The 27,824-nt window shown below is 35.5% G+C and overlaps 2 protein-coding genes across 5 annotated transcripts in view; one reads left to right on the forward strand and one right to left on the reverse strand.

Annotated features, from left to right (window-relative positions):
* LOC135849973 (ferritin heavy chain-like) overlaps window positions 1-27,824 on the forward strand; it is a 226,659-nt gene that overhangs the window by 103,839 nt on the left and 94,996 nt on the right. The gene's annotated exons all lie outside the window — the stretch shown is intronic.
* LOC135849958 (neurofibromin-like) lies at window positions 1,445-27,019 on the reverse strand. Of its 4 annotated transcripts, none has more exons than XM_065370624.1 (48): window positions 26,803-27,019; window positions 26,465-26,608; window positions 26,214-26,382; window positions 26,016-26,133; window positions 25,827-25,939; window positions 25,627-25,745; window positions 25,411-25,539; window positions 25,067-25,309; window positions 24,780-24,970; window positions 24,403-24,676; window positions 21,439-21,632; window positions 21,174-21,357; window positions 20,908-21,094; window positions 20,766-20,839; window positions 20,535-20,687; window positions 20,278-20,444; window positions 19,889-20,200; window positions 19,581-19,796; window positions 18,050-18,166; window positions 17,791-17,975; window positions 17,407-17,708; window positions 17,066-17,322; window positions 13,848-14,074; window positions 13,575-13,749; window positions 13,252-13,491; window positions 13,000-13,176; window positions 12,803-12,925; window positions 12,524-12,659; window positions 12,292-12,456; window positions 11,969-12,208; window positions 11,709-11,889; window positions 11,433-11,616; window positions 8,493-8,625; window positions 8,257-8,418; window positions 7,903-8,161; window positions 7,656-7,821; window positions 7,489-7,579; window positions 7,293-7,416; window positions 7,090-7,223; window positions 6,848-6,988; window positions 6,678-6,768; window positions 3,119-3,289; window positions 2,937-3,028; window positions 2,535-2,846; window positions 2,250-2,452; window positions 1,965-2,157; window positions 1,736-1,889; window positions 1,445-1,593 (listed from the first exon to the last, which is right to left on the reverse strand). In XM_065370624.1, exons 1-48 carry the CDS (start codon window positions 26,860-26,862, stop codon window positions 1,577-1,579), a joined length of 8,199 nt encoding a protein of 2,732 aa, XP_065226696.1. In that variant the 5' UTR covers window positions 26,863-27,019; the 3' UTR covers window positions 1,445-1,576. The 4 variants fall into 4 exon arrangements, with proteins under 4 accessions (XP_065226696.1, XP_065226694.1, XP_065226693.1 ...); XM_065370622.1 differs by having other exon boundaries at window positions 12,803-12,946; XM_065370621.1 differs by having other exon boundaries at window positions 12,803-12,946; window positions 18,050-18,169.

Here is a 27,824-nt window from a genome sequence, read left to right on the forward strand (position 1 = left end):
CAGCTAAATGTTACAAATACTTATGAAAATAAATAGCAGTAAAATAATACTTACCTGGACCTACTTTTTTATAATTCCTAAAAAAAATCGAGATGTTGAAGCGATTCGAAAAACATGAAACTTTTTGGAAAACAAGACTGACAATTTTAGCAAAAAACAAGACTTTTTGATAGTTATTGGCAAACAATTTTTCGAAATTTTTGTAGAAAAAGTAAGACTTTTTTTGCAAATTTTTGTTTTGGTATATAAAGGAAACCTTTGGGTAATTTTTGGGGAAAAAAATAAAAATTTTTAGCCATGCGAGCGAGACTATTATACCTGTTCCACTTGTCACTATAAAAGCGAAACTATTTTGGGGTCATTTTGGGCGAGGGGGAGGGGGGAAGAAATTGATTTTTTGAAATTGGTAATTTTTAGCAAAGAAACGAGTTTCTCCCACTTTCAACAAGGATTACGAAAGAGTACCATATTTCGCCAGTAATAATAGCCAAAAATTCTTTTTTTTTTAGAATTTCCTGTCTTCCTTTTTGCTAAAAATTTGTATAAAATTCTCGGTTTTTTGCTGAAAATTTCAAGAAGGTTTTCTTTTTTCCAAAATTAATCATGCAAAGTTTTTATTTTCAAAAATTCTAGCTTCTTCGCAATTGAAAAGTCTCGCTTTTGTATCTAAAATAGAATTGTCATAAAAAAGTCTCAATTTTCTTATTCCCAAAAATTTTTTTTTCTTCGAAAATTATTCAAAAGCCTTGCTTAGGGATTTTCCATAAATATTGCCAAAATTATTAGTTTTTTTGCCAATAATCTCATAAAATCCTGCTTTTTGCAATAGTTGTCGTAGTTTTTAATGAATAAAGTACGAGTGTATTTTCTGGTTATTTGTCAGGGATTTTTGGCAAATAAAGTCTCTTACACAAAATTTCTTAATATAGTCGTTTTTTTACAAAAAATTCCAATGGTTTACTTTTTTTCAAAAATTGTTCGAATTTCTGCTTTTCTTGCTGGAGCAATTTGGAGGGGAAAAACCGGGGTTTCGTGTTGTTGTTTTTTTACTTCGAAAAACCTTGATGTCACACTCCCACCTCTCCTAATTCACTTAGGAGATTGAAATTTGGCATGTGCATCCCGGGGGGGGGGGTGTACTCTAAACAACGTCAATTTTCTTCTTTCTTTACGTTTCTCAACAATACCTATTACAAAAAGGCACCACCCCAAATGAAGTAAACTCTTGAAAAATAAATCAAACACTTTAAGAAAGATTAAAAATTCGACAACACGATACAAAGAGGAAGGAGAGGAACAACATTCAGGATATCAATACCTAAATAAGCTAACAAAAATAAAAATAAGTAAATTAACAAATGCAAAGAACAAAAAAAAGAGGAAGGTAAAGCAAAGAAACAACAGATCAATCAGTAAACAGTCAACATCAACATCGACATCGTAGTAAGAGTCACACAATAAAAATAAATTTTATGACATTAAGTAAAACACATAATAAATATTACACATAGATTAGGAGATTGCGGTTATAAATGCTAAAATCAGATCTTTCCACAAATCACTGAGATTACGCATCTTAGGAAGAACTGTGTTCTGTAACAAGAGAGAAAAACTGGTTAGTGAACAATTAGGTACATAGGTAGATATAAAATGAAAAAAATTAATTCTTTTCAGACTTTTCGTGGATACTTGAAAAAAAATGAAGAGGGGGGGGGTTGGAAATTCGTAATCATACCTTTATCGATAGGCGAAGCTAATGTTATCAAAGATACTGTAGTAGAAGGATCGGGAGAAATACCAGTATCTGCTTCTTCGGCTGGAAGAATCGTTTCGACAATAGCTTCCAAATAATTAGCAAACATTTCGGTGCCTACAACTTGAGGATTTGTCTGTAAAAAAAAAAATATATTAATCGTTGCTCAAGATTAACGTAAAAAATCAGAATAAACTCCCAATAAGCTTACTTTTCCTTTGGTAAATGGTCCAGCGAATCTCCACAATCCGCCGAAACCACAAGTGTGAACATAGTACAAATGATCTTGACTTGTATCTTCGCAAGCTATCATATTATGTATTATACTCTGCACCGAATTCAATAACACCTGATCGTGACAACACTGCAGGATACTCGTTAATCTAGCATCCAGTAAATTATACCTGCGTAGATATAAAACATCGGAATCCGATCGTTAGAAAAAAAATCAACGATAAAATCGTAAATTATCTGTATGAAATTCACGATGACTTACACTACTCTAAAAACTTTGGAAAACATGACCGAGCCATCGGCCAAATACTGGTATAAAATTCTCATTTCAGATTCATCGGTCGAATACTTCACCAGAGTGGATAATACAGTCAGAGTCAACACTTGTATCGTGCTATCGGTAATTACCTCAGGATCGAGTAAAATATTACTATCGTTCGAAACGGAAGCACGATCACTTCGAACCTGAATCGAAAAAAAACAGATTTTAAATTCATCGTACAATATCGTTTGTTTTTTTTTCAATTTAAAAAAATACTTCGCATACCTTCGGTTCAGAAAGCGGAGCAGTTTGGCCAGATAAAGAGGAAGATCTTTGAGGAGGTCTAGGTGGCGGTTGAGGTGGCCCTAGATCTAAACTTTTCCACACCTTTTCATAATATAAATGATCCTCCAAGGTATTTTTATTCTTATAAACAGCTGTTGAGGTAGTAGCCGCAGTGCTCGTTTGTAAATCTTGCTGATACCTGCAGCCTTGTCTGATGGAATTTTGATCCAATAATTCCCAAGATTTTTGCCTCCTCGTAGATATACCGTTGATCGAACCAGTCGGTGAAATGTCGCTGGTCAAGTCAGCGGGCTGTGAAGGGAAAAAAATTCTCAAATCAGATCGTTGATTGCATTGGTGACTTTATTAGATTAAAGAACGATTGTACGTAATAATACGTACTTGTTGAAATGCTGAATCAACGTTTTCAAAATTTGTCTCTACGTGTTTCAGTCTACATCTGCTTCGAACTTCTTCGGAAACGGCCACCAATGCTGAGAAATATTTCAATATAGAAATGAATAATGTCGATTTGAAGCGAGGATGATTATTTTTTTAGAATATTTCAATGAGTAGATAAGTACCTGTTAAATAAGCGATACTTTCGGTAGAGACTTCGAATTTATCTCTTTTATATGGTTTAGCTATGATGGATAGTAGAAACATCAGGACTCGGGCTGTTCTTGATTTTGTAGCGTTTGAAGGATGCCTGAATCCTTTGATTAGATGACCGACCAAGGCGAAGTGGAAATTCTCTGAAATATGCATTGAAAAAATGATCTATTTAGGTAGGTAATTGATTAGAAATTTCAGATCTGTTAGTTCAAAAATTTTTTGGACCAGAAAAATAACCATCTGAAAAGCATCCGAAAATATACCACCAGGTCAAATTTAATGAGCTGAATTTCATTTTTTTTTTTTTTTTTTGATTTTTTGATAGTAGTTTTCAAAAATTAAAATTTGGCCCAGTTTTCATGAAAAAATCAGAATTTGATCAAATAAAGGTAGACAGTTGAAATTCCGTTATTTTTCTGCTTTAAAGTGGAAACCTCGAAAGACTGTTCTAACTAGACACCCTGCAAATGTAGATACCAAATTTTGGTTTCCTAAGTTCATTGAGAGGGGTGAAGAGCACGACATCGACACAAGGTTTTTCAAGATCAATAAAATAAAACACACCAAAAAAATGTTTTTATCATCTTCAAATATCTGAAGAAGGCCTCTTGATATTTAGTACAATTTTTAATTTCCCATCGACTGATTCTCATGTTTGACTTTTCGACTTTTTTCACCCCTTCATCCTTTCCTAAAAATTTGAACATCCACGAATTTTGAATCAAAATCATTTTCACTTTAAAGTTTAACCCATTTAATTTAACGCCAAACCAAACCCAAATACCAAATTTGAACAGATTTCGTTGACATTCCTTCAGCTGAGATTACCTCATACTTGATTCGGTAAAAAAATTAATAGAAAATAAATCTGGAGCATGCGAAAAATCCGTGAGAAATGGACTCCTGTGTTTCTAAAACGGATTTTCTGATTGATTCCCTCCCCCTCCCCCACCCCCGCCACATCAATCTCTTAATCATGATAGACCGTATAAGCTTGATTTTTTCTTCGATCTGAAGACTAGAGAGAATCAAGCTAAAATAAATGTAAAATTGCCGAATAAAAATTCATTTTTTGAAGCCTTCAGTAAAATGATTTTAATATTTTACGAGTTTTGTACCCCCCCCCCCCCCCCCCAAGATCGAGGCACAAATTTGAAAATCCTTTCCACAGCTTCCAATTTTTAACTCGTTGTTTTAATCGTTCATTTTCAGAACCGGAAAATCAGGAAAGAAGGCTCCAAAACGACCCATACTGCTAATCAATTCGGGTTTTTGAAAATACAGTGTATTTATTCGTAAATCATTTTTTTTCGTCATTCTACCTCAATTTGATCCGAATTTTTCATTGAAAGTAAACCTTGATGTTTTAAAAAATTTAACAAGAATCGAAAAATACGATTCAGCAGCCGAAACAATGGATATGGAGGTGTATTTTTGGATTCTTTTTCTTGCCTTTTGTTCATTCAAATCCAAAATATTCGTATCCATCCATGATTCGAACACTTTCATTCTAAGAAAAACGTGCCCAAGTTTTTGTTTTCGCATATATTTTTTCTATGATTATGATTTTTTTTTTTTTGGTGAAAATAAACAAAACATTGAAATTCAGTTTTTCTTCAGATTTTTGAGATTTCAATAAATTATCAATTTTGGTTTCAAAAAGCAGTGTTTGAAATCTTTGAATTTTTTTGATTTTCTTTTTGTGATTTGAAAATACCGCGTACGATAATTATTGTATTGATGTCTTTGAAGCTTTCTTTAATTTTTTTTGAATAGTTCCCAGTTTGAAAAAAAAATATATGATTTCGCCAAATTGACCTTTTTCGGTATTTTGAGCTTGTAAAAATATTAATTATTAGGGCTAAGATTTTTATGATGATGCTTTTAGTTTTCTAGTAATGCCCTGACTTAATTTTCTTTGCATTTGCGATTCATTCCATTCTGAGAGGAATGCTGAAAGTCGATAGTGCTTTTTTTTTGCTTTTTTTGAGTGTATAAATGCTTCAAAAGAAATTTTAGTCATTTCGTGTTTTTTTTCAACATTAGAAGCAACCAATTCTAAAAATTCAAAAATTTATAAATTTTTTGCACATTTTTGAAAAAAAAATCATTTTAAAAACAAAAATTATTTTTTAAAAACAAATGCTAAAAAAATTGAATTTTGATTTTCAATTTTTTCAGTTTTCAGTTTTAGTTTTTTTTATTTTCTTCTTTTAATTAATTTTGGTTCAAGTTGAACGTATATTTAAGAGGGGAGGGGTTCACACTGGGTTTCAAAAGACCTTAATTGTGATATGAAACATAGTGGGGATTTAATAGCGGTTTTTTTTACTTTTTTCTCACATTTTTATTGTTTTTTTTATCGCGCTAAAAATGTGTTTGATAGTGCTTAAAATCCTAACCATACCTATTAAAATTACTCTACAATATATTTTGAATTTTTTTTTCAATTTTTCGAACTGTGGGAGGATCTGAAAAGCGGGTCCAGATTTCTTGATGGACCAGAAATAATGAAATGCTAATCGTACAGATGTTCAATATTCAACGTTAATTGTAAAACTCCAGTACTTATTTGAATAAACATTTCGAATGTAATAACTCTTCCATGGGTTTATTTTTATTTTTAGAGGACAAAATTATGTTGGCTGAGGATCTGTTGTTGTTCTCAAAGGTTATGAATCTGATTGAAATTTCATGCAAATCAGTTGTTCAATTAGATTGAAAAATTTCAAAAATTCAAAACGTTCTAGGGTTTGAATGTTCAACCTAACATCGATTCAAATATTTTGGGAAGGGATGGAAAGAAGTCGATTTTTTTCAGGTATCTTTCACTTGAAATGACCTGTGCACTTCACTGGGTATTTCAATAAGTTACAATTATTTGTTTATTAAAAAAAAAAAAAAGGTTTCCTAGGTTTATAGCTAATTTTGCCTCTTTTTCCGAGGGGGGGGGGGGTTGGGGTGTCATTATGTACACTATCAAGTTATTTTCAATCTACCTATGTTCTACATAATGTAAACTTATTTTCGTTTGTTTTTTTTTTTTGTTTCAGGTAAGTACACAAATTTTTGCCTTACGAACAAGAGAACACTAGCGAGTAAGCGAGCAACGCTTATGAGTAAGTTTTTGTTTATTATAAAATATTATAATTTAAAAACCCCTCATCTCTCAGCCAGGGCCTTTTTTCGTATCTAATTTAATGAAATAGGTCACCAATACGGAGTTTTAAGGGTGCTGAATTTTATTTTGGTACTTTTTATGGCATTTTTCCAAAAGTGAAAAATCCAAGAACTCGTCAGAGGCCCCGAAACAGCTTGAAAACACCTCCAACCATTTTGGAAGGTCGGAATAAATTTCATTTATAGCTTTTAGTTTTTCTCGAAAAATGAACCAAATTTTAATTTTAGAAAATCCGCCAAGAATCAAAAAATGAAATTGAGCATCTGAAATGTGGCCTGCAAGTGGTGCATTTCCCCATGATTCTATATTTATCTAGATGATAACCTCAAAAAAAAGTAGGCACGTACCTTTAAAACTCAATCCAACTTCTCCATCCATCGTTCTAAAATACCATTCTTCAATAGGTTCCCTGGCTGACATCATAAACACATCCAATGGCTGCAAAAAAAAACAATAACTCGATGAAATTCCCTATCAAAATATAAAATAATGAATTCGAAAAATCGAGCAGGCTTACTTTATCTTCGAAAATGCCTTGAGAATCTAAGATATGTAAATTTTGTTCTATTAAGGCTAGTCCAGTCTCGAAAAGTTGTTCGTTCTCGAGTTGTAACACAGATACACCGATCCAGAAAAGGAAACCGTGTATTTTAGATTCCTGAAAGAAAAAAATAATAGTAATAATCACAATAATTGTTCAATTATTCGTGTAAGTATAAATTTTCAAAAGACATAATATCGATGTTTAGATGTCCTTACCGGTCTGAGTAAAGGTTGAAGCCTGGTCAAACACACGATCGGAGCTTCGATGGAAGTCAAATCGTTGGATTTTTCTAAAGCTTTAACGAGTATTCTAAGTAGTTGCCGAATATCGTGGTCTTTGATCGATTTACCTGCGATAAAAATCCTTTCATAGAAAGTATTCACTTTGATTATTGAAAAAGGAAATCTATTTTACTCACAGATAACGCCGTAGACAATTAATGCCCTAGGTTGTAAAGCAGGATTATAACAGAAGGCGAAATTCTGAGCTAATTCGGTCCATGTTTGTAACCAGTCGCAATTTGGAATATCTCTAGAGCAAGCCTGAGTAAAAAAACAAAACAGTTTTGATTGTGGATTTTACCCAAGCTAACGTGCAGGTTAGGTATTATTTACCTCCATTATTTCGAGTAAAGCATCGATGATAATTTCAAGTGATGATAGACTCAGACGTTCGTTATCGGGTCCATTTGTATTTTTTTCATTTCTATAACAAAATAATTTAAGAATATTATAAAAATTCTCTAACGTTGTACTTTGATAGGCAAAATTCGATCACTTACCCTTTGTTACCGAATTTGTAATCATTTGCTCTACCATCGGGCTGTCGAAGATGATACCGGAAGGCGGTTACAGAAGCAGATTTTACTTGACTGATGCCAAACAAAGGGTAATATTTTCGTAGTGAAAATTCATCTAGACTCATTTGTAATACTCGTTGAGTTTCAGCTAAAAAAATGAATCCAAATTGAAAAGAAACTCGATAAATTCCAATTGCATAAATTCAATCGGCAATGTAGGTATAGGTACCTGAAAATGTAGGTTCTGAACAAGTACACAAAGAATGGATCACGTTAATGACCAGCCCATGTATCGAAGCCTTCATATTAACCGGACCCGAATTGACTAGAAATGTAACCGTATGGAAAAGATACGGTAAATGTTGAATAACATCCAAACAATTATTAAACGACAGCATGAGCAGATATCTCGACAATATCATGATATCACCCCACAGCACGTGATTCTCCAAATTCTGAGTGGGTGATATGCAGCTCTGTTCGAAGAGCTGTGAAAATCAAATACCAAACTTGTCACTAGAAACCATTGAATTTGAAACAATATTGGTATGGAGTATCAATCGTAATTTTTTTCTTTACGAACCGAACATAATTTACTGATTATTTTCCTAGCGACGAGTTGGACGTTAGCTGAAGCCAAAGCAACTGCTGTATCTGCCAGGATTTCTACGACCGGAGATCCTATTCTGGCTTCTGCGCTTCGTTTCAAAAAACATTCTAATACGATGTCGATTAATTCGGAAACCTGTTAGAAGAGAAAAACAACGTTGATAAAAGAAATTGACACAGTTACGTTCGAGTTGATATTCTGTTTCTTACTTTTCCAATACTGCCCCAAATTTTGGCTTGAATCGATGGATACATTTCTACTTCTTGTATGGTTAAAGATATTAATTTTTCTAAGATCTGTATCACTTTGGTTTTCTTGGTTTCGTCAGTTGATTTGCAAAATCTGCGAAAAGAGGAAAAAATTTCATAAAGATGAGATGAGACATTTTTCGGAAAAATAGACGAAAAAATACGAGGACGAAAGTAGGGGTCTCAAACGTTCCAGAGGCGGATTTAATACATGGCAAAAAGGGCAGTAGCCGGGTGGGCCCCATATGAGCTCCTTCTAATGATTAAATGTTTTTGATTTTTTCATCGATTAGGCATTGTAGAAGCACATCGCTGAAAAAGAGCACTCAATCGAGTTTAGAATTATCAAAAAGAAAAAAAAAATTAAATCGAATGAAAATTGCTCAAAATTGTTGAAGTTTCAATGAAAGCTGCACGAAACTCATGAAAAAGTATTGAAACCCCAATAAAATGATGTAAAAATACTCGAAAGAAAGCATCGAAGTTGCTGAAAATTACCAAAAAAAGATGCAGGTAATCTGATCTTTTGCCTAAGAGCATGCAAAATTCAGCAAAAGTATCGAAAACCTTTCAAAATTGTATAAAAATACCTAAAAAAGATATAATAATTACTGAAAATTGCCTCCCAAAAAATATAAAGTTTAAGTTGATAAAATTTTCTCAAAGAACACGAAAAAATGTTGAAAATGTGCTGAAATGATGCAAAAAACTCCAAAAAAAAAAAGTATGAAATAAAAACATTAAAATCACTGAAAATGACTAAAAGCAGTAGAAATTTTCAATGAAATCTGCCTAAAACGCATCAAAAAAAGTTGAAAAAAATCAGTTCGATTGCAAAAAAAAAATATTTTCTATCAAAATTGTCAAAAAATCTTATTTTTGTGCCAAAATTGAACAAAGTCCTACTTTTCTATGAAAATTTTACAAAGGAATTTTTCGTCGTCAAAACTCCAAAAAAGCCTGTTCTTTTTCTTAAAATTGCCAGAAAATCTGAAAAATGCCGATAAAGAACTTTTTGTTTTTGTTGAATTTTCCAGAAATTCTCGTTTTTTTGTCGCCAAAAAATTTGCTGTTTTTATAAAAATTAAAATAATTTTTAAAAAAAAATCAAATACCGAAAAATTTTACTTTTTTTAATCCAACTCAAAATTGCAAGGATTTCCAGGTTTTTTTTTTATCAAAAATTCTAGTTTGCCCACAAAATTGCAGAAAAACGTGCTTTTGGTCAAAATGTCCACACAGCTTTTTGTCAACGACCACAAAGTCTTAGCTTATTGTTTGGCAAAATCGCAAATAATTTCACTTTTTTGTGCAAACTGTAAAATTTTTGTCAAACACTGACCAAAAAATCAAGGTTGCTAAAAGTCACTTCTTTTCCTAAAAATTACAAAAACCTCCTTTTTTGTCAAAAATGTCAGAATTTCCCAACCTTCTTCGTTGCAAAAAATTATATTTGTCAAAATTACGAACAAAAATCAGGTTTATAATTTAAAATGCCAACAGCCTAAATTTTTATTTTTTTGTCTCAATTGCAAAAAACCCCTACTTTTTTGTAAATATAGCATAAAACTCCTATTTTGTTTCAAAATTGCAAAAAATCCTGTTTTTTGACCAACATGTTTTCAGTCTTCCATTTTTGTTGCAAAAATCTGCCTGTTTTGTCAAAATTGCAAAATGAAATAGTTTTTTCATCAAAACTGCCATAAAGTCATATTTTTGACAAAATTGCAAAAAATCCCGTTTTTTTGCCAAAAATTTTTCAGTCTTCCATTTTTGTTGCAAAAATCTACCTGTTTTGTCAAAATTGCAAAATGAAATCGTTTTCTCACCAAAAGTTCCAAAAAATCCAACTTTTTTCGACCAAGTTGTGACAAAGGGTACTTTTTTGCAAAATTTTAAAAATGACCAATTTTAAGACAGAGTTTTTCCAGTAAGTTTTGTCATTTTTTTGACGCAAAAGTCAGTTTTTTTTCAAAATAGCATAAAAATTAGTTTTATACCAAAATTGACTTACCAAAAAAATCTTTCCTTTTTGCCAAAATTGCAAAAAATCTTACTTTTTTGTAAAAACCGTGAAAGAAACTTATTTTTTGTCAAAAATTGCCAAATAAACCCGAGTTTTTTCTCAAGACTTGCCATAAATTGATTTTTTGCCAAAACTGTTGAAATTCCTTTTTTTTAGACAACTTTTTCGGAAAGTCTTCCTTTTTGTCATAAATAATTTTCACTTGTGAAAATATTGATTAATAATTAAATCTTAATTTTCCCCCCAAATTTTGCAAAACATTTTAATTTTTTGTAAACATTGTATAAAAGGTCCATTTTTGGTCAAAACTCACCCCCCCCCAGTTTTTAATTGCTAAATTTGCTACTAAATCAGTTTTTTTTAGCCAAAAAATTTCATAATGACCTGTGTTTTTCTTGCCATAATTTGCCTAAAACTTGAAAGTTACTTTCATTTCTTTTGCCAAAATTGCAAAAAAATGCTGCACCTTTATTAGAATTGTACAATTAAAGAGTCAATTTCTTGTCAAAACTGACAAACATTTTTTTTTTGGTTACCTACTAAAGTGAGAAATTCTTAGCTTACCTTTGGAAATTATAAGTTTTTGGAAAAATTCATTCATGGGAGTGATCGTTCGGAGAATATTAATTTGGGAAATCGGATTCAAGAATTCTGAGAGAAATGTATTAGGGGAAATTGTCATTCGGGGCGTAGGCAATTATTGATAATAAATTCGGGGGATTGTCTCAAAATCCAATTATTTTTGGTATGAAAGAACGGGTAGAGAAGAATAAAAATCCAAATTTCCGAAATGGGACCTTTTGAGGCGATCGATTTGTAGATCCACCACTGATAAATGTTACCAAAATAGCACGTGTTTTAAAATTATCACTCACTTGACTAAATTCATCAACCAAGGTGTCATATACTCCAAACATAAATGTTTCATTTCGATGTTCGATAATTGGAAACTTTGGATACATTCGTCGAGAAATTCCAACGTCAATCTGGTCTCATTGGTAGCCAAAGTCTCACTGACTGATTTAATGAATATCGTATTATTCGAAGGAATACATAAACCTGCATCAGACCATAAAAACCGTAAACTCGAATAAAAATTCATCCCATGATACTAAACCAAAGATGGGTAATAATTTGAAGACGAAACTCACCGGAAGTTTCCAATAAACGTCCTTCGATCTTGAGATCAAACTTAGCTGTCAATGCGCACAATTGATTATAAGCTGCAGATCTGAGATTAGGATCAGATGAACCCAAATTCAGCAGCGCCATATTTAGCAACGTTCCAGGTACATCTTTTGGTCTTATTTTATGATGAACGTTGACTGATTCCTGTAAAAATACATTAAAAATATCACATCTGCGAAAAGAAGTCGAAAATTGATAATTCTTCAATAGGGCAATAACTTACAGGTTGAGATAATTCCCATCGATTTCTGATATGAATAATGGATTGTACGATGACATCGCAGTCATTATGAATAAACGATAAAGGAGCCGAATCATTAACTATGGTCACAGTGAACTGATTATCGTCGACTAAGCAGACTTCTTCGATTTCAGCCGCGTAATAAACGTCGTTCAGCAGCACCGAATGCGAAAGAACTTTGGTTTTTTCCAAATGAGTTATTTGTAATGTAGAAGGACCGACCTGAAGATAAAAACATCGTACGGATTAGAATCGATGAATCGAGTTTTGATACTTGAAATAACCTTTCGGTGGAGTAAATTTACTTTTATGGCAACTTTCGTATCTTTGTGGGATAATTTCAAGGCTCCGTTGAAGACTTTCAGGTCTTCTTCCAGAGCTAAAGTAGCTCCGGGTAGTTTTTGCTGATCTGGAGATATGTATTCGCTTATTTTGGTAATCGATTCCATGAATACGATGTTTCGATAGTACTGAAACAGAATTGGGAGTATGATAATCGTGGAAATATGCTGGGGAAAGTAGATGAGGGATATTTACTTTGATAGGAGCTAGAATACTTTCGTGGAACTTGGAGTATTCTCGTACCCATCCGTTACAATTATAGACATAGGCGAACACGAGATTCTTACGATTTACTCCTCGGCAACACATCCAGTTCTTCAGGTAAGAGGTTCTGCAATAAAAAATACTCCATTAATCGAACGAGCTACACAATTTTCCATTTTTCAAGTTCTCTGATCCCATAACTCCTCAACCTAGGTCAAAATATGGCCCTAACCCATAATCTAGAACCAGGTTCTACAACCATCTCCTCACCTGAATCTATTTTCGGTACCGGTATGAGTAAAATCGATGAACAACTCCCAAGGAACATGCTGATACGGAGCCAACGTTTGAATAACGTACATCATGAACTTCTCATTGCTCACTTCTTCGTGTCTACATGACAGAATAAAATCACTATGGTTTTTAATCGTAATATTATCTCTATTCTGAAGCATTTCATGACGTACTTGAACCTGCGAGCGATGTAATAAAACACCGGGTTGTTATTTTTCGAATTACCGTATTGGTAAAAAATATTCATATTCTTGATACTCTTGTATTCTTCAGCGCTCAGCCAAGGTTGCCCGATAGTGCTCTCGAAACTGGGCAAATCTAAGGAACTCCATCTGCGAGAGATATCGTTACTGCTTGGGATTATTTAAGCTTGTTCTAGAGATCCCTTTCACTGTTTCCCTTTCTATGTAGGTAATACAACTTACTGCAATTCGGGAAATTTGTGTTCCGGCGGTCCCAAGTATGCCAGTAATGTGGCCAGCTTGTCAAACGGTCTTCGTCCGACTGCTTTCTGATCCCTACTACTGGATAAATATTCGCCTATTTTTTCTTGATGATGGTGCAGAAGTCTGTGTAATGCGTGGACATTCACGTCGCTGACGAACGACATCGAATGCGGTGTTTGGTCTTCGGTTTCGCAATCCGAAGCTATTTTTATGAAAAATCTATAAAATACCATACAAGATTATTGATGAAAGTGATATAAAATTGGATATTTGCGATTGGTTGACTTCAAGTTAAGGCTCACCTTCGACCAGCTTCGAAATTATGACGAAGGAAATCATTAAACGGTATCATGTGTTGCTCTTTACTGAATTCGACGTGATTGGCGATATTTTGGAGTATTTTCGACATCAGCATAAGTCCACGTTTCACATGAGGTGGTACGGTGACGTTTACGATACCGGATTCTTGAGGTGAAACTGCAGATACGTAGAGATTTGAGAAGTAAAATTCATTAGAAACTTGTACCGAACAGAGGCCATGTTTGAAAAGGAATCTACGAGTAAAGGAAGATTACCAATAGCTGGATTGATGAATCTGAGAAAAATCACCGTCCCGACGCTGCTCACGTTACTGTGGGGTACTTGAGGGAAACGTTTGCTGAGTACTTGGTATAAGCAATGGCACATGCTACGTAATTGCGACGGAAACGAAGGTCCGGAAGAGACAATCGCGTCGAATACGGTTTGAGTTAGGGTTGTCAGGTTCACTCTGTTTTCTTCGAGGTCTTCGTTGGAATTCATTCTAAAATACAGAAAATAATGATATGGTAATAGAGCTTCAGGGTTGTGCTATTTCTTTGATGGAAATTTTTTTCGCTCTCATCCCCTTAAGTTGTTACCTCTGGTGAGAAAATCATGTCATGAAATTTCCAGCCCCTTCGGTGAAGAATAACTGGTGCTAGTGAACCTCCTCCCCAATTTTACAAAATGTGAAAAAATTGAAGCACATATTGGGACAACATTTTCGAAATTATAAACTTTTCAATTTCAACGCCTCAGTAAAGTCCTTATAATTATGTACTTGGGTAAAGTAAAATCAACCTGTATAATAATTTGAGACCCTTATCTACACCCATGACCCAGCTTTAGGGAGCTGTAATTTGTATGTACCTGCATTGTGGAAAAAAAATCGTGCGAAAGATTCCCTCCCTCCCTCCCTCCCTCCCTCCGCCCCCCCGTTCCAAAAATACACGAAAAATTCCCAAAAAATTGAAATTTTTACGTTTTTTATATTCTAATCTTTAGAATTGGTCCATTATCATTGGAAAAATACTATTTAATATTTTCCATCCCTCAACAGGATGAAAAAAAATAAGACTTGCTTTTTCCTCAAAAAACTGGAATTTTTTTACATTTTTTCGAACTGAAGATTTGGTCTGCATTCATCAGATAATCACTATTCAATGTTTTAGATTTGCCTCTTCCCCTCCCCCCATACCAAAAAATTTGAAAATAAATGACCATTTTTTTTTATTTTGTTGATTTTTTTCCAATTTGGGAGCTTCTCTGTATAAAGGGGCCGAAATTGTTGAGGGAGAGAGACTGAAGGAGTAGTTTTCATGAAAAGAGGTTTATTCAGTGATTTTCTTGAAAAAGTAGTGATTTAAAATTAAAAGGACTCTGACTGGAAATGAAACATTTTCAATAAATTTGTAGAGATATCAATTTTTTATTCATTTTCATTTTATTTCTGTTTTGAGGGGCTTTACAGGACCAACTTCATTTTGAAAAACGGAGAAAGGTTTTTCTTGAAAAACTGGTTATTTAAAAAGATTTTGCCTAAAAATGAAACATTTTTAGAGAAGTACAGACATAAATTTCATGTCTCGTATTTTTCATTTTCCTCAAATTTGAGGGGGAGGGGGGCTCTATACAAGAGAACCAACATCATTTGGGGGGGGGGTCAGAAAAATCTTCTTTTTTTTCGCTCGAAAAGGGGATTACATACTTCGAAAAATTCTAACGCGGAAATGAGAAATTCTCAAAAAAAATGTTCACCGATTCTGATTCATTTCATTTTTCTGATTTTTTTTTTCAACTTCGAGCGACTCTTTACTAGGAGGTCAATATGGTTTGGAATGGAGGACCAGGGAAAGTCTTTTCTTTAAAAAAAGACTATTTAGAAAATTTCTGGCGAAAAAACAAAGAATTTTGGATAAGTTAGGTAGGTACATTGATTTTGTTTTCATTTTTTTGATTTTTTAAACTGGGGTGGGGAGCTTCCAGCACTATTTTTTTGCGGATGAGGGAAATGAAAAATATGAAATTATTTTCTCATCTGAGATAACAACTTTATAGGGGGAAGGGGGTGGAAAATTCCAACTTTGCGAAATAATAAGGTACTCATCAACACCAAAAGATATTCAGAAATTACATTGACTCATAATGGCCAAAAAATACACCATCAGTCAAAATTTAAGGGACTGAACTTCACACTTTGATTTTTGACGAATTTTTTAGAATTCAAAAATTTGATCAAATCGAGGTATGAGGCTGGAATTTGGATTATATTCTGTTTTCGATGTTCTGAATTGACTTGTAGTGTTGGTCTGTTGAACAGTTCTGTAGCCTCCTGTAAATTTCACGATATTTCAGTTTTGAAAAAAAAAGTTTGATTCAGTCCCTGAAAACTCAGATATTCTGTCTTTGTGGCCGTTTTGATCAGTTTCAAAACAAATTGTCGAAATCTGTGCTTGAAAATTTGAATCAGAAATTTTTTCCAGCGGTTATTTATCAGAAAAGAAATGGACTCAGGAACTCAAAAAGGGCGTATAAATCAAATTTTAGCTTTTTATCGCGTTTTTAATTTTTATTTTAATGAAGTGTGAGTTACATTTGTGCCGAATTAAAATTTTTTAAATTATCTAAACCACGTTCCTTTGATTTTTTTTGTCTGATCTATACAAACACACCTAACCTATTTCATAAAAAATATAAAAATTTGGCATATCGACTTCTTGAAATTTTATTTTTTAAATTTTCCAAAATTTCCTAAAAATTCAATTATGAGGAGGAGGAGGAGGGGGGGGGTGATGTAGGATTTTTTCGGCCAAACTGGGTTTCGATCAAGTTGGACAATGCCTGCTATGGTGGGTCATTTTTCTACATTTCTTGAATTTTGATGGACCCTTGCAAAAAATTATGGTCAAATAACCTCAATAAGACGCAGGAAATATGTCAAATTTTTTGTTAAACGTTCGACCTCGACCTCCCCCCCTCCTCCCTCCTCCCGGGTAGAGCTCGAAGTTTTCAAAATTGAAAAATTTTGTATGTTGTGTTAAGGACTCCTGCATTTGACAAAAATGAACTTTGAACTTTCCTAATGGTCTAAAAGCGATCACATGCAAGTACTTAAGATGTCAGAAGCCCACCTAAAATTGAAACAATGGAAAATTTTTTAAATTTTTTAAAGTTAAAATTGTTGAGTTCAAGCTGAGGGAGAGGGTCAAATGTTGACCAAAAAAATTGAAAATTTTTCCAGGGTCCGTTACAGTTTGGAAAAAGTTTTAAAACAAAGCACCCTATGTTTACCATACTTCTTTTACTTTTAATATTAATTTTATTATTTTGAACTAAATTTCAGTTTTGAAAAATTGGTCAAAATTTGAAAAAAAAAACAAATGTTTATCTAAACTCAGAATTTTCCTCCTAGTTGGTAACTTATACTCGTATCATCTTCGCGAAGAAAATAAAGCAATCCAGCAATATACATACGTAAAGAAAAAATATTCACCTAGCCGGATCAATCTCGAAGCTTTTCACTTCGCCGTCGATCAGTGGCTGTATCAGAGGAGCGAGTAAATTTTGAAGATAACTGGCTCCGTAGATTTTGAAACAAAACGCCATTATCTTCGATCCGAGAGAATTGCCTCGAAACAGCGTTTGCATACAATCTGAAACTTCGACCTCGCGATAAAACATATTCCACAGCAACGGCGACAACAAGTGTTTGGCTTCGAAAATCGTGACGAAGACGCGAGCCAGCTCATCCTGCAATTAAAACAAAATATGAACGAGTTTATCAGATGATCATGAAAAAAATTCCATTCGTCTGAACCAGCTAAAATTACTCACCATTTGTGACGTAGTGACCACATTCGCCAAAGCCATCGCAATAGGCAATTCGCCTTTATCGCTGATCATCGTTATAAGTTGTACGAGTTGTTCGTAACGATCTGCTAAGACGGAATCGGCTAACATATTGAATTCGGCACCTTGTTGTAGTATTTTGGTCAACACTTCCATAAACGCGGCTCGATTCTGGGTATCTTTACTGTAACTGAAGTCAGTAGGTACGAAGGGCGATAAAGCCATTAGATTTTCTGATATCATGATATCTCGTTTAGTGTAAGGTTCAGCCACATGGTGAGTAGCCACTGTAAAACAAATCGTAGTTGAAATACGAGTACATACAACTAAACAATAAAAATAATACAGCAGCAATTTTTTTTCACTTACCTATGGAGTGCATTAGACCGCTATCTATATTGGCTGAGAGTAAATTAGAAATAGCTTGGATTATAGCGCTTCTTAGAGCGTTCAGTTTATTCGCTTCGTTTTCTTGCCACGATGAATTATTTTTCTCTAAACGTTGACTAGCGTCGGCGCAATCGTTGAGTAAATTCATGAATAATGTGAAATATCTGTAAATTATTGCACAGTTTCAGTATAATAGATGTTTACTTAATCATCGCTGCTATGCTGATTGATTACTTACTTGAGGAATAACTGGCTTTTAGCTTCGTTTAAATCACCTCTGTCTGATTCCTCCGGCTGTAATGGGAGTCCACTTAATAGTCCTGCCACAGCTTCCATACAAGCTTGATCCAAATCTCTACTATCAAATTAAAATTCCATTAATGGGTTTATTTCTATGTTTATTGGTCTACAGTCCGACTGGCAAAAAGTGCTCTAGAAACTGAATTCTGCATTACTGACGACAATGAGGGGAAAAACAGGTACCTAGGTCAGTGACCTTGAGAGGTCAGACAGACAGACAGTGATGACCTTGGGAAACCAGGTAGGCAAAAAGACAACCTCGAGAGGCTAGATTGGTTGGTAGATGGCCATGTGCAGCTAGAGAGGTAGGTCAATGACCCTAATAGGCCAAACAGACGGGTGAATGACCTTAAGAAGACAGTAAGACAGACTGACAGATGACCTTGGAAAGCAAGACAGGCACGCAGACAACCTTGAGAGGCTAGACTGGCAGCCAGATGACTATGAGAAGCTAGACATGTAGGTCAACGACCCTAAGGGGTCAGACAGCCAGGTCAATGACCTTGACAGGTTGTACAGGAAATCTTGGGAAACCAGTGAAGCACACAGACAACCTCGAGACGGCCAGACAGGCAGACAGTCGACCTTAAGAAGCCATATTGATGGGTCAATGACCTTAATAGGTCAGACAGATGACCTTGGAAATCTGGGCCAATAATCTCAAGAAGGCAGACAGAAGACGTTGGAGGACTAGACTGATAGGTCAGTGACCTTGAGAGGTTATACACCAGGGTCAATGACCTTAATATGTCAGACAGCCTACCTTGGAAATCCAGACATATGGGTCAATAATCTTAAGAAGGCAGACAAACGACCTTGACTTGGTGGGGTCAGTGACCTTGAGAATCCATACACACGGGTCAATGACCTTAATAGGTCAGACAGCCGACCATGGAAATCCAGACATATGGGTCAATAATCTTAAGAAGTCAGGCAAACAAACGATCTAGGATGACTACTAGACTTGGTGGGTCAGTGACCTTGAGAATCCAGACACACGGGTCAATGACCTTGATGTGTCATACGGGCGACCTTGAAAATCCAGTAAAACGGGCCAATAATCTTAAGAAGGCAGACAAACGACCTTGAATGACTACACCTGGTGGGTCAGTGACCTTCAGAATCGAGACACGCGGGTCAATGACCCTAATAGGTCAGGTTGGCGACCTTGGAAATTCAGACAGACGTGTCAATTATCTCAAGAAGGCAGACAAACGACCTTGGATGACTACACGCGCTGGGTCAGTGACCTTGAGAATCTGGACACACGGGTCAATGACCTTAATGGACCGACTTACTACCTGCAAAAAGCCAACCGAGTTTTTTTTAGCTTCAAAAATGTAAACCTACTCGACACTTTTTGCCATTCGGAGTGTAGGCCAACAATTAGATTTTTTCAGGTCCAAAAGCGAGTCAAGATCTCGAGCTTTTTCCTCGAATTGGGCAAAACTTTGAAAAATTTGACTAACCTTGTCACTGGCGATACATCAATAGACGACGAAGGCGATACTTGACGAGATACTCCCATAATCCAATCGGATAAATACTCGACCATTTTATTACGAAATTTGATCTCTTGCCGGAACGACAGATCGTCCCTGCGTTTCATGATTACGTCAACCAGTTGACAAATTTTCGTTTTCAAATGGATCGTATTCACTGATAAATCCAAGTAACGGACGTATCTGCGCACAAACATCATAATCACGTCATTATTTAAACAGAAACCGGAAAACTGCGATGATTTTTCATTTAATAAAATTGTACGAGTATGTACCTAACGATGGTTAAAATCATTCCTTCGATACTCGTGACGCCGAAATTCTCAGCAGGTTCGTCGACTTTTTTCTCCAGAACCATTTTCATGATGTAGACGACGTGCTCGATGAACTGAGTGTTGCCAGGATCGATTAAAGCTTGACCTTGCTGATCGAAAAATTTCTCGACGACTGCTTTTATTTGATCGAATAGAATTGGATAAAGAGACGGATTCATTTCGTGACCGACGAGCTCTTTGATATGCTTTTGTATGAGTAATCCGTATTTTTCGCCCGAACAGAGGAGTAATCTCAGTAACTGGTTGATGAATCTGCAAGGGGAAAAAAAATAAATAAAATAATATGACTTCACAGAATATTGAGATATGAAAAATTACAGAATACTGACTGAGTAACTGGACAATACTGGACTTCTTGAGAAGATCCGGGTAATGTAAATGTCTTCTTGAATTCCAACTCCGAAGTGGAGTTTTTCATCGCTGATTTATTTTGCAAAAGAACTCCGCCGACTGATAATAAAAATCCTGTCATGTTGACCCATTCGTTAATTTGATCCTGAAAGAATTAGATTGGTTAAGAATATGAATTTAACCAAAGATTCGTACCTACTCGTATATTAAATAAATGACAGAAATCTAAACTTACATCGACATCGTGTTCGGAGCTTTGCTGCGATGCTCTTCGTTTGGCTAAAGATCTATGGCACGCTTCAAGAGGTAAATCTTCGGTTTTGGTTTTCGAAAATGCTGATATCATTTTAGTGGATACTTCCCAATTACGGAATGTTTCTTCCCAAGCCTACCATAGAGAAATATCATTTGAAAAAATTCAAACACCTACTTACAATAAAATGTAGATAGGTATAGGGTTTCTTACAGGTTGAACTCCATTAACGCAGTGCTCCAGTTTTCTCAGAATAGCCATGATTCGTTTTTGTAACAGAACTCGTCCTGACAAAATAAAACTAGATGTAGACTTTTGTTGAATTTTCAAAAAAAATAAAAATAAAATAAAATACCTAAATTGAATAAAGAAGCAGCCTGAGCTAGCTCTTGGTAAACTGCGCAATTCGGTAACAAACTCTGAACTGTGATTTCATCCGAACTGCATCTAATATCAGCTTCTGCGCATTGTAAACTAAAACACGACATCGACGTGTACACAGCTTCGATATCAGTGCTCCATAAATACATCAGGAAGACCACCTAATTGAAAAAAATTTCCGTTGATAAAAATCATCGGTCAAAAATGGGAAACAGTTTGCAATTCGAGATAAACATTTACCTCCAGCTTGATATGCGCTTGTTTACAAATCGGTATGTGAGTCCCGACATTAGCGTACTCTTTGTGTCTAGATAAAAATTCGTTTCTACAGATCAATATTTGTTTCAGCCATTTCAGGATATCCGTGTAATTTACTATCTGATGTTGAATCATTTTTTGTGAAATCGAGAATAATACCTGGGAACTGAGTATTCATTCGAGAATTTAATAACAGTTTGAAAGTAATAAGTAATAATGATTCATGATCATGATTATTAAAATTTACCTCACGTCCCAAAACGTGTTAATGGGTGCTTCTGGATTCCACATTTCGATTTTTTCCGGCTGATGTAAGACTAGTAGAGCTTCCATGGCTTCTTGAGCTACATCGATCATATTCGTCTGAGGTACCAGGCTAACCAGACCGTTGATCAATTCCAAAGTCGAGCTTTGGATTTCGTGGCCGGGTTTTCCTTGATTCTGAATTTTAAAAAAATGAAAAAAATGAATGATATTTTAAATTTTCAATTTTAACTGTCAAAATTAGATTAAGGGTCAATCCAAGTGAATCGCCGCGTTTTTTGTGCTGATTACCTTACGTTTCCCCTAATCCAATTTATGGAAGTTGTTCTCTGAGTTGAAAGTATCCCATAAAAATTTGAGGCCCCTATGGTGAAGGAAGGTGCAGCTAAAAACTTTCACAATGAGGTCATTTTCGAAAAAAAAAACAATAGTTTTTTGCAGTTTCACCTCATAAAACGTGGCGTAGGAAAACGGGCATACTTTTCAAACGATGTTTCTGCATCTTCCTGATGCATGGAGAGTGGGGGAGATCAAAATCCATAGGTATTTTTAGGGTGGGAATTGAGGGTGAAAATGTTGCATATCGAGTGAAAAATTTGTAAATTTTATCAATTCCCTTGAGTTGAATTTTGTTCCATCTTCCAGAACATTGCAGAAGTGTTTACTTTGATATGAGAATGTCGCACGACGAATTCCAGATCTCTAGGTGTTGGGGGGAGGGGGAGCCAGAGGTCTTCAAAGTACATACGATGATCTTTTTTTCTTTAAAAAAAACGATTTTTTTTTCTCATGAGAAAAGTAGGTTAATGACAATCGTCCTTCAGAGACTAATCTGACGGATCAATGACCTTACAAAGATGAACAGGTGGGTCAGTGATCTTGAAAGAACAGATAGGAATATCCACGACCTTGAGAGGCTCAGGCAGACGAGCCAATGACCTTAAACGGATAGACAGGTGGGCAGACAACCATTAAAAGGCTACATAGGTAGGCCAGTGACTTAAACAGTTCAGTCAAACAAGTCAATGATCTTGAGAGAGTGGACAGACGACTTTAGGAAGCCAGACAAGCAGCCATAAATAACCTTGAGGAGCCAGCCAGACGGGTCACTGACCTCTTAAGGTCAAACAAGAGGACAGCCGACTTTGGAAAGTTAAAAAGATGGGTCAGTGACCATACGTGTCTATGTAGATACATATGTAGGCTGATGACCTTGGGAAGCCATGATGACGGGTCAATGACCTCAATAGACCAAAAGGAAAAACAAATGACTTTGAAAAGCCAGAAAAGCGGGTCAGTGAAATTGAGAGGGCAAACAGACGGGTCAATGACCTTTTGAGACCAAACAGAAAGATAGACGACTTTGGAAAGCCAGAGAGTTGAGTAAATATATTATGACATTGAGAGACCAGACAGGCCGATCGCCATGAGAGGCGGAATTGTTGGGTCAATAACCTTTCTGAGGTCAAACAAAAATACAAACAACCTTGAGAAGCCAGGCAAATGGGTCAATGACCTTGATAGTCTTGTTAGACAGCCAGGCAGATGATATAGGGAAGCCATATTGATGGGTCAATGACCTTACGAGGCTTGATAGTGACGCAGATGACATTGTTAGATTGGACAGAAGGGTCAATGACCTTCCGTGGTCAAGCAAAAAGACAGACAAACTTGAGAAGCCAGGAAAATGGGTCAATGACCTCAAGAGGCTAGATAGTGATACAGACGACATTTTATAGGTTAGACAGAAGGGTCAATGACTTCAAGAGGCCAACCAGGAAGACAGACAATTTCAAGAAGCCAGGCAGATGGGTAAATGATTTTGAAAAATTGGGCAGACTGCCAGACAGATGACCTTGGGAAGCCATATTGACGAGTCAATGACCTTAAGAGATAGGCTAGACCGAAGGGTCAATGACCTTTTGAGGCCAACCAGGGAGACAGACAATTTCAAGAAGCTAGTCAGATGGGTAAATAATTTTGAATGTTTGGGCAGACTGCCAGACAGATGACCTTGGGAAGCCATATTGACGAGTCAATGACCTTAAGAGGCTAGATAGTGATACAGACGACATTGATATGCTAGACCGAAGGGTCAATGACCTTTTGAGGACAACTAGGGAGACAGACAATTTCAAGAAGCCAGTCAGATGGGTAAATAATTTTGAATGTTCGGGCAGACTGCCAGACAGATGACCTTGGAAAGCCATACGAGGGGGTCAATGACCTTGATAGGTCAGACATAAGGGTAAATGACCTTAAGAAGACAGACAAGCATATACATGGCCATGAGAAGACAGCCAGGTGGTTCAATGACCTTGAGAGACCAGACAGGTATACAGCCAAATGTGAGAAGCCAGGCAGACAGGTCAATGTCCTTCTACATACAGCCAGAAAGGCAGAAGAGTCATTGACCTTGAGAAGCTACTAAAAGGAGTCCTGGTTATACAGACTTTTTTTGAAACTTTAATCATGAAAAGCAGCCTCTTTTTTATTTTTGCAATTCGGACAGAAAAGCCCAAGTTTTGTGATATAGGTACTTAACTACTTGTCAGAAAAGCAAAACTTTTTTAGAATGTCGTCAAAAAGTGGTCAAGTCCGCGCGCATGCGCACAGCGAAGACACACTGCTGTCTCGAGACGCCTGTCTTTTACGAGCCCAAAAACCTGTACAAGTTTCAATCCAATTCCAAAGCGGTACCTTTTTTAATTTTCGAGTTGACCTCGCTCAAACCTCACAATATCCCCATTTTCCTCAAAACCTTGTGCACCTCTATCTCCCCTGCTAAAGCACTTCGAGAACTGCGGTTTGGGCCATTGGCCATCTCCTAATATTTCTCATCGAGATCAATTCCGCATGAAAAATACAAAATACATTTAAAAATCCGTCAACCTGCAAGTGCAAAAAACTCGGCGATTTGATATTTAAGTAATTCGGTTCAACTTACGTTTAGCATCAACATAGGATCTGCGTGGATTAATCTGACCATCATCAATAGTAGAGCTTTGTGACTAGGAATTTCTTCTCCTCGATCTTTGAATTTGCAAGCGGAGTCTTTGCTTTTCAAAGTCAACGATTGGATCATACGTAAAGGTGTGTGAGTAATAAATCCGTGAGTTACTTTATTGAGGGTATCAGTAAACATGGATCTTAATTCGGAAGATTTGTTGTAGAATAAATCTATCTTCGGCCACCATGCTAATCTTCTTTCCATAATTATTCTGAAAAATACAAAGAAGAAAATATAAAATATGTATGAGCAAATTACGAGAAATGAAAACTTGACAAAAAAAAATGATATTGTGATGATCTTGATCTATTCACCTGTATAAAGCAGAAACTAAAACAAAGTGGTACATCGGAGGTGAAGACGCACTTAGGCATACTTTCAGCGCATCTGTATTATGCGGTTTGAGTCTAAAACACGATACGAAGCATTCGGTCATTATATCGATATCTTGATACGCGTAAATTTGTCCTCGAGAAAAAGGTTTATTCACGTTGAACATCAAACTCTGCAAAAATAAACCGTATTCCATATCATCATCACTATAAATTATCCTCCACTAATTACTACACCGAGTATTCGTTAACAAAATTATATTATGTACCTTCAAATCATTCACAACTGTTTGCACCAAAGTAAATACAATATTGTTGGAATGTTGCATATTTATATAAGTCGAAGCCTTGCAAAGCTTCACCAAAGCTATGGCCGAAGTTTCCACATGATGCTTTCCAGTACCGTGGATATTTATGTTACGTTTAAGAGTATCGACGAATTGTTTCTTACGACTGTGCCGAGGAGAGCAGGGAGCTCCCGAGTCTGCGTTTACGATTTGTTCGAGTACTTTCTAAAAATAAAACGAAGATCAATGAGTACTAAAATACTGATGTAAATCGGTATACGAGTAATTAATATAAAGAATGAAGATATTCACAAGTATACACTTACTGGAGATAAGACCAGCATCAGCAACTGCAAGGACCATACCGACGGTCTACCTTTTTTGGAATCAGCGTGTATATCCAAAATATCAAAAAGTGTTTCGCAATATCGAGCTAGGTCTTCGTTTGGTACTTTCTGCACGAATAATTTAGAACAATTGTTATTCGGGTTTCGAAAATGATCAAATTATTAATCGATCGAGCTGATTAATCATTAATGTACCTGAATTTCTCCAAATTCATCGGGATGAGCATCCATCCAGTTCCAGATGGCTACTTCTAAGCTATTGATCAGCGGTCCATGGGCGGATTTTTTCAATAATTTGAATTTCGAAATGACTTCTGCATAGATAAAATGATCGTAAAATGAATTTTAAAAGATGAAATTCAAAGTATACGTTCGAAAAAGCTATATAATCTCACCGTTGAGTAATTTAATCAATCTACTGATATCGATACTAATGTGCTGGATTAATTCTATATCTCCATAGTCTGGATTTTCTTTCTCTTCGGTACTAACGCTTAATTCTTCCAGTCTGAAAAAAAATGATATACCAATTATTTTTGAAAAAAATTACCTAATTAATGAAATAGATAATGTTCGTTTATTACCTTCCAGATATACGATTAAAAACTACGCTGAAAAAGTTCAACGATACGGTATGCAATACTTTCGATGCGACAGCCTTCAAACGACCATTATTCTGGCTCTCAGTGGATGTATCCAAAACTGAAACACACAATTATTGAAATTTCCTCTTCTCCAGGATGATTAATGTTGTCTATTCTATAAACACAAATTGAGCGTACCAATAAACTGGCAAATTTCTCGTAAAAGAGATTTCACATTGAGAGCCTCGTCCAGTCTGGTCATATCTTTCGGCTGATTAGCCAAACATTTTTCCAGCGTATCTAAAATGATTAACTGAGATTCTTGGAAGTGTTTTTCTACATCTGATCCAGGAAGACGAACGGCAGTCTGAAAATTATGTACGATGGATCAATTCTCAACTGATCGTTCGAGTACTGAATAATGTGAAATGTGTTGAGAATTAACGAACCGATTCGTTGACTCGAGTTAGTATCTTGATGAGACCGGGGAAGATCAACGAAAATCTGTATTTGCTTATTTTCACCAGCCATGCTTGTATATGCTCGGCGTTGATTTTTGCGTGGGATGTTTGTACTCCACATCGATACGGTAGCTGGAAATATATTCAAACAATTGGTTTGGTTTAAATTATTCAGTGAATTTTTAAATAGTATTGTTCATCCTAAGCACATAGATTAGTCAGCCACTTATAAACGCAGAAATCAAGACACAATCATATGATTCTATCTGTTGCAGCAGCAGCGAAATTTAAATTCGACTATAATAATATTATGATTAAATAATCACCTGTTCTTCGAATCTATTGATGATAAGCGAAACCCAGTCGTTTTGTTTGCTGTTACTCATAACCAAAAATTACTTAATGGTACTCGAGATAACACACGAACGCGATGTTTATTCGATAACGTTTGTCGCAGATTGAGATATATTTCATTCTTGAAAACGGAATCCCTTTCATGGTGTTTTTCAGCCTCTAAAATTCGCACCGAATTTCAAGGTCGCAAAAGTATATAATCAATAAAAATAAAGATGGGGCGGAGTAATGAAATTCGCATCAATGCGCAACTCGGTGAACTTTTTACTTCTCCTGGACGAGTTTTTTCATTGATAAATTTTACATTTTTCCCGGCCAATGCTCATATCAGCTGTTTTTTTTTACCTACCTTTGATTATCGAATTTTTTCGTGAATTCGAGTTCCCGACAGAGGTCGGTGTTTGGTCTCGTGATAATTGAAAAAATATCCCTTCAGAATTTAACGATGAAATGAAATGAAAACTGGGGAAAAAATTGATGATCCGGGTATTTCGGTCTTGTAGTGAGAAAAATGAATGAGGGTGTTCAAAAGTACTGCAAGTCTTGCTTTTTTTTCAATCAGACTTTAAATTTTAAATTTTTTATTCACTTCTGTACCTAGTGGAATTTGAAAAAAATTTCGTTGTTTTTCCCACCTAACTGATGGAAAAAAATTGTGTAGAAATATGTACTCCTCAGCAAATGGAAAAGTACAAAAATTTTCAAACGAAAAAATTCTTTTCCTCCGCCCCCCCCCCCCCCGCTTCGCTCAAGCAGAAACAGGTTCTTTTACTTCCCCCCCCCCTCTATCGTAAGTTATTTTTGAAGAACAGGAATGCATTTTTTTCGACGTTTGAAAACTTCAGGGTGTCTGAGAGGTCTCTTAAGTCGATCAAGTTGCAAAGAAGTTGAAATTTTTGCTAGAAATTGCCAAAAATTTGCTAGAAACGATACGAAAATCATCCAAGAAGACGACAATTTTGCGTTTAGTTGAAACTAGGTATACCTAAGTACT

This window comes from Planococcus citri, chromosome 1 (assembly GCF_950023065.1).
Source record: "Planococcus citri chromosome 1, ihPlaCitr1.1, whole genome shotgun sequence".
NCBI lineage: Eukaryota > Metazoa > Arthropoda > Insecta > Hemiptera > Pseudococcidae > Planococcus > Planococcus citri.

Coding starts and splice junctions, on each gene's coding strand:
- LOC135849958 (XM_065370621.1), bottom strand. CDS start 26,862: ATGAGTAACAGCAAACAAAACGACTGGGTTTCGCTTATCATCAATAGA. Junction 17,709..17,790: donor CGGTCTAATGCACTCCATAG/GTAAGTGAAAAA, acceptor TTTGTTTTACAG/TGGCTACTCACCATGTGGCT. Junction 13,492..13,574: donor AATTTCGAAGCTGGTCGAAG/GTGAGCCTTAAC, acceptor GGTATTTTATAG/ATTTTTCATAAAAATAGCTT.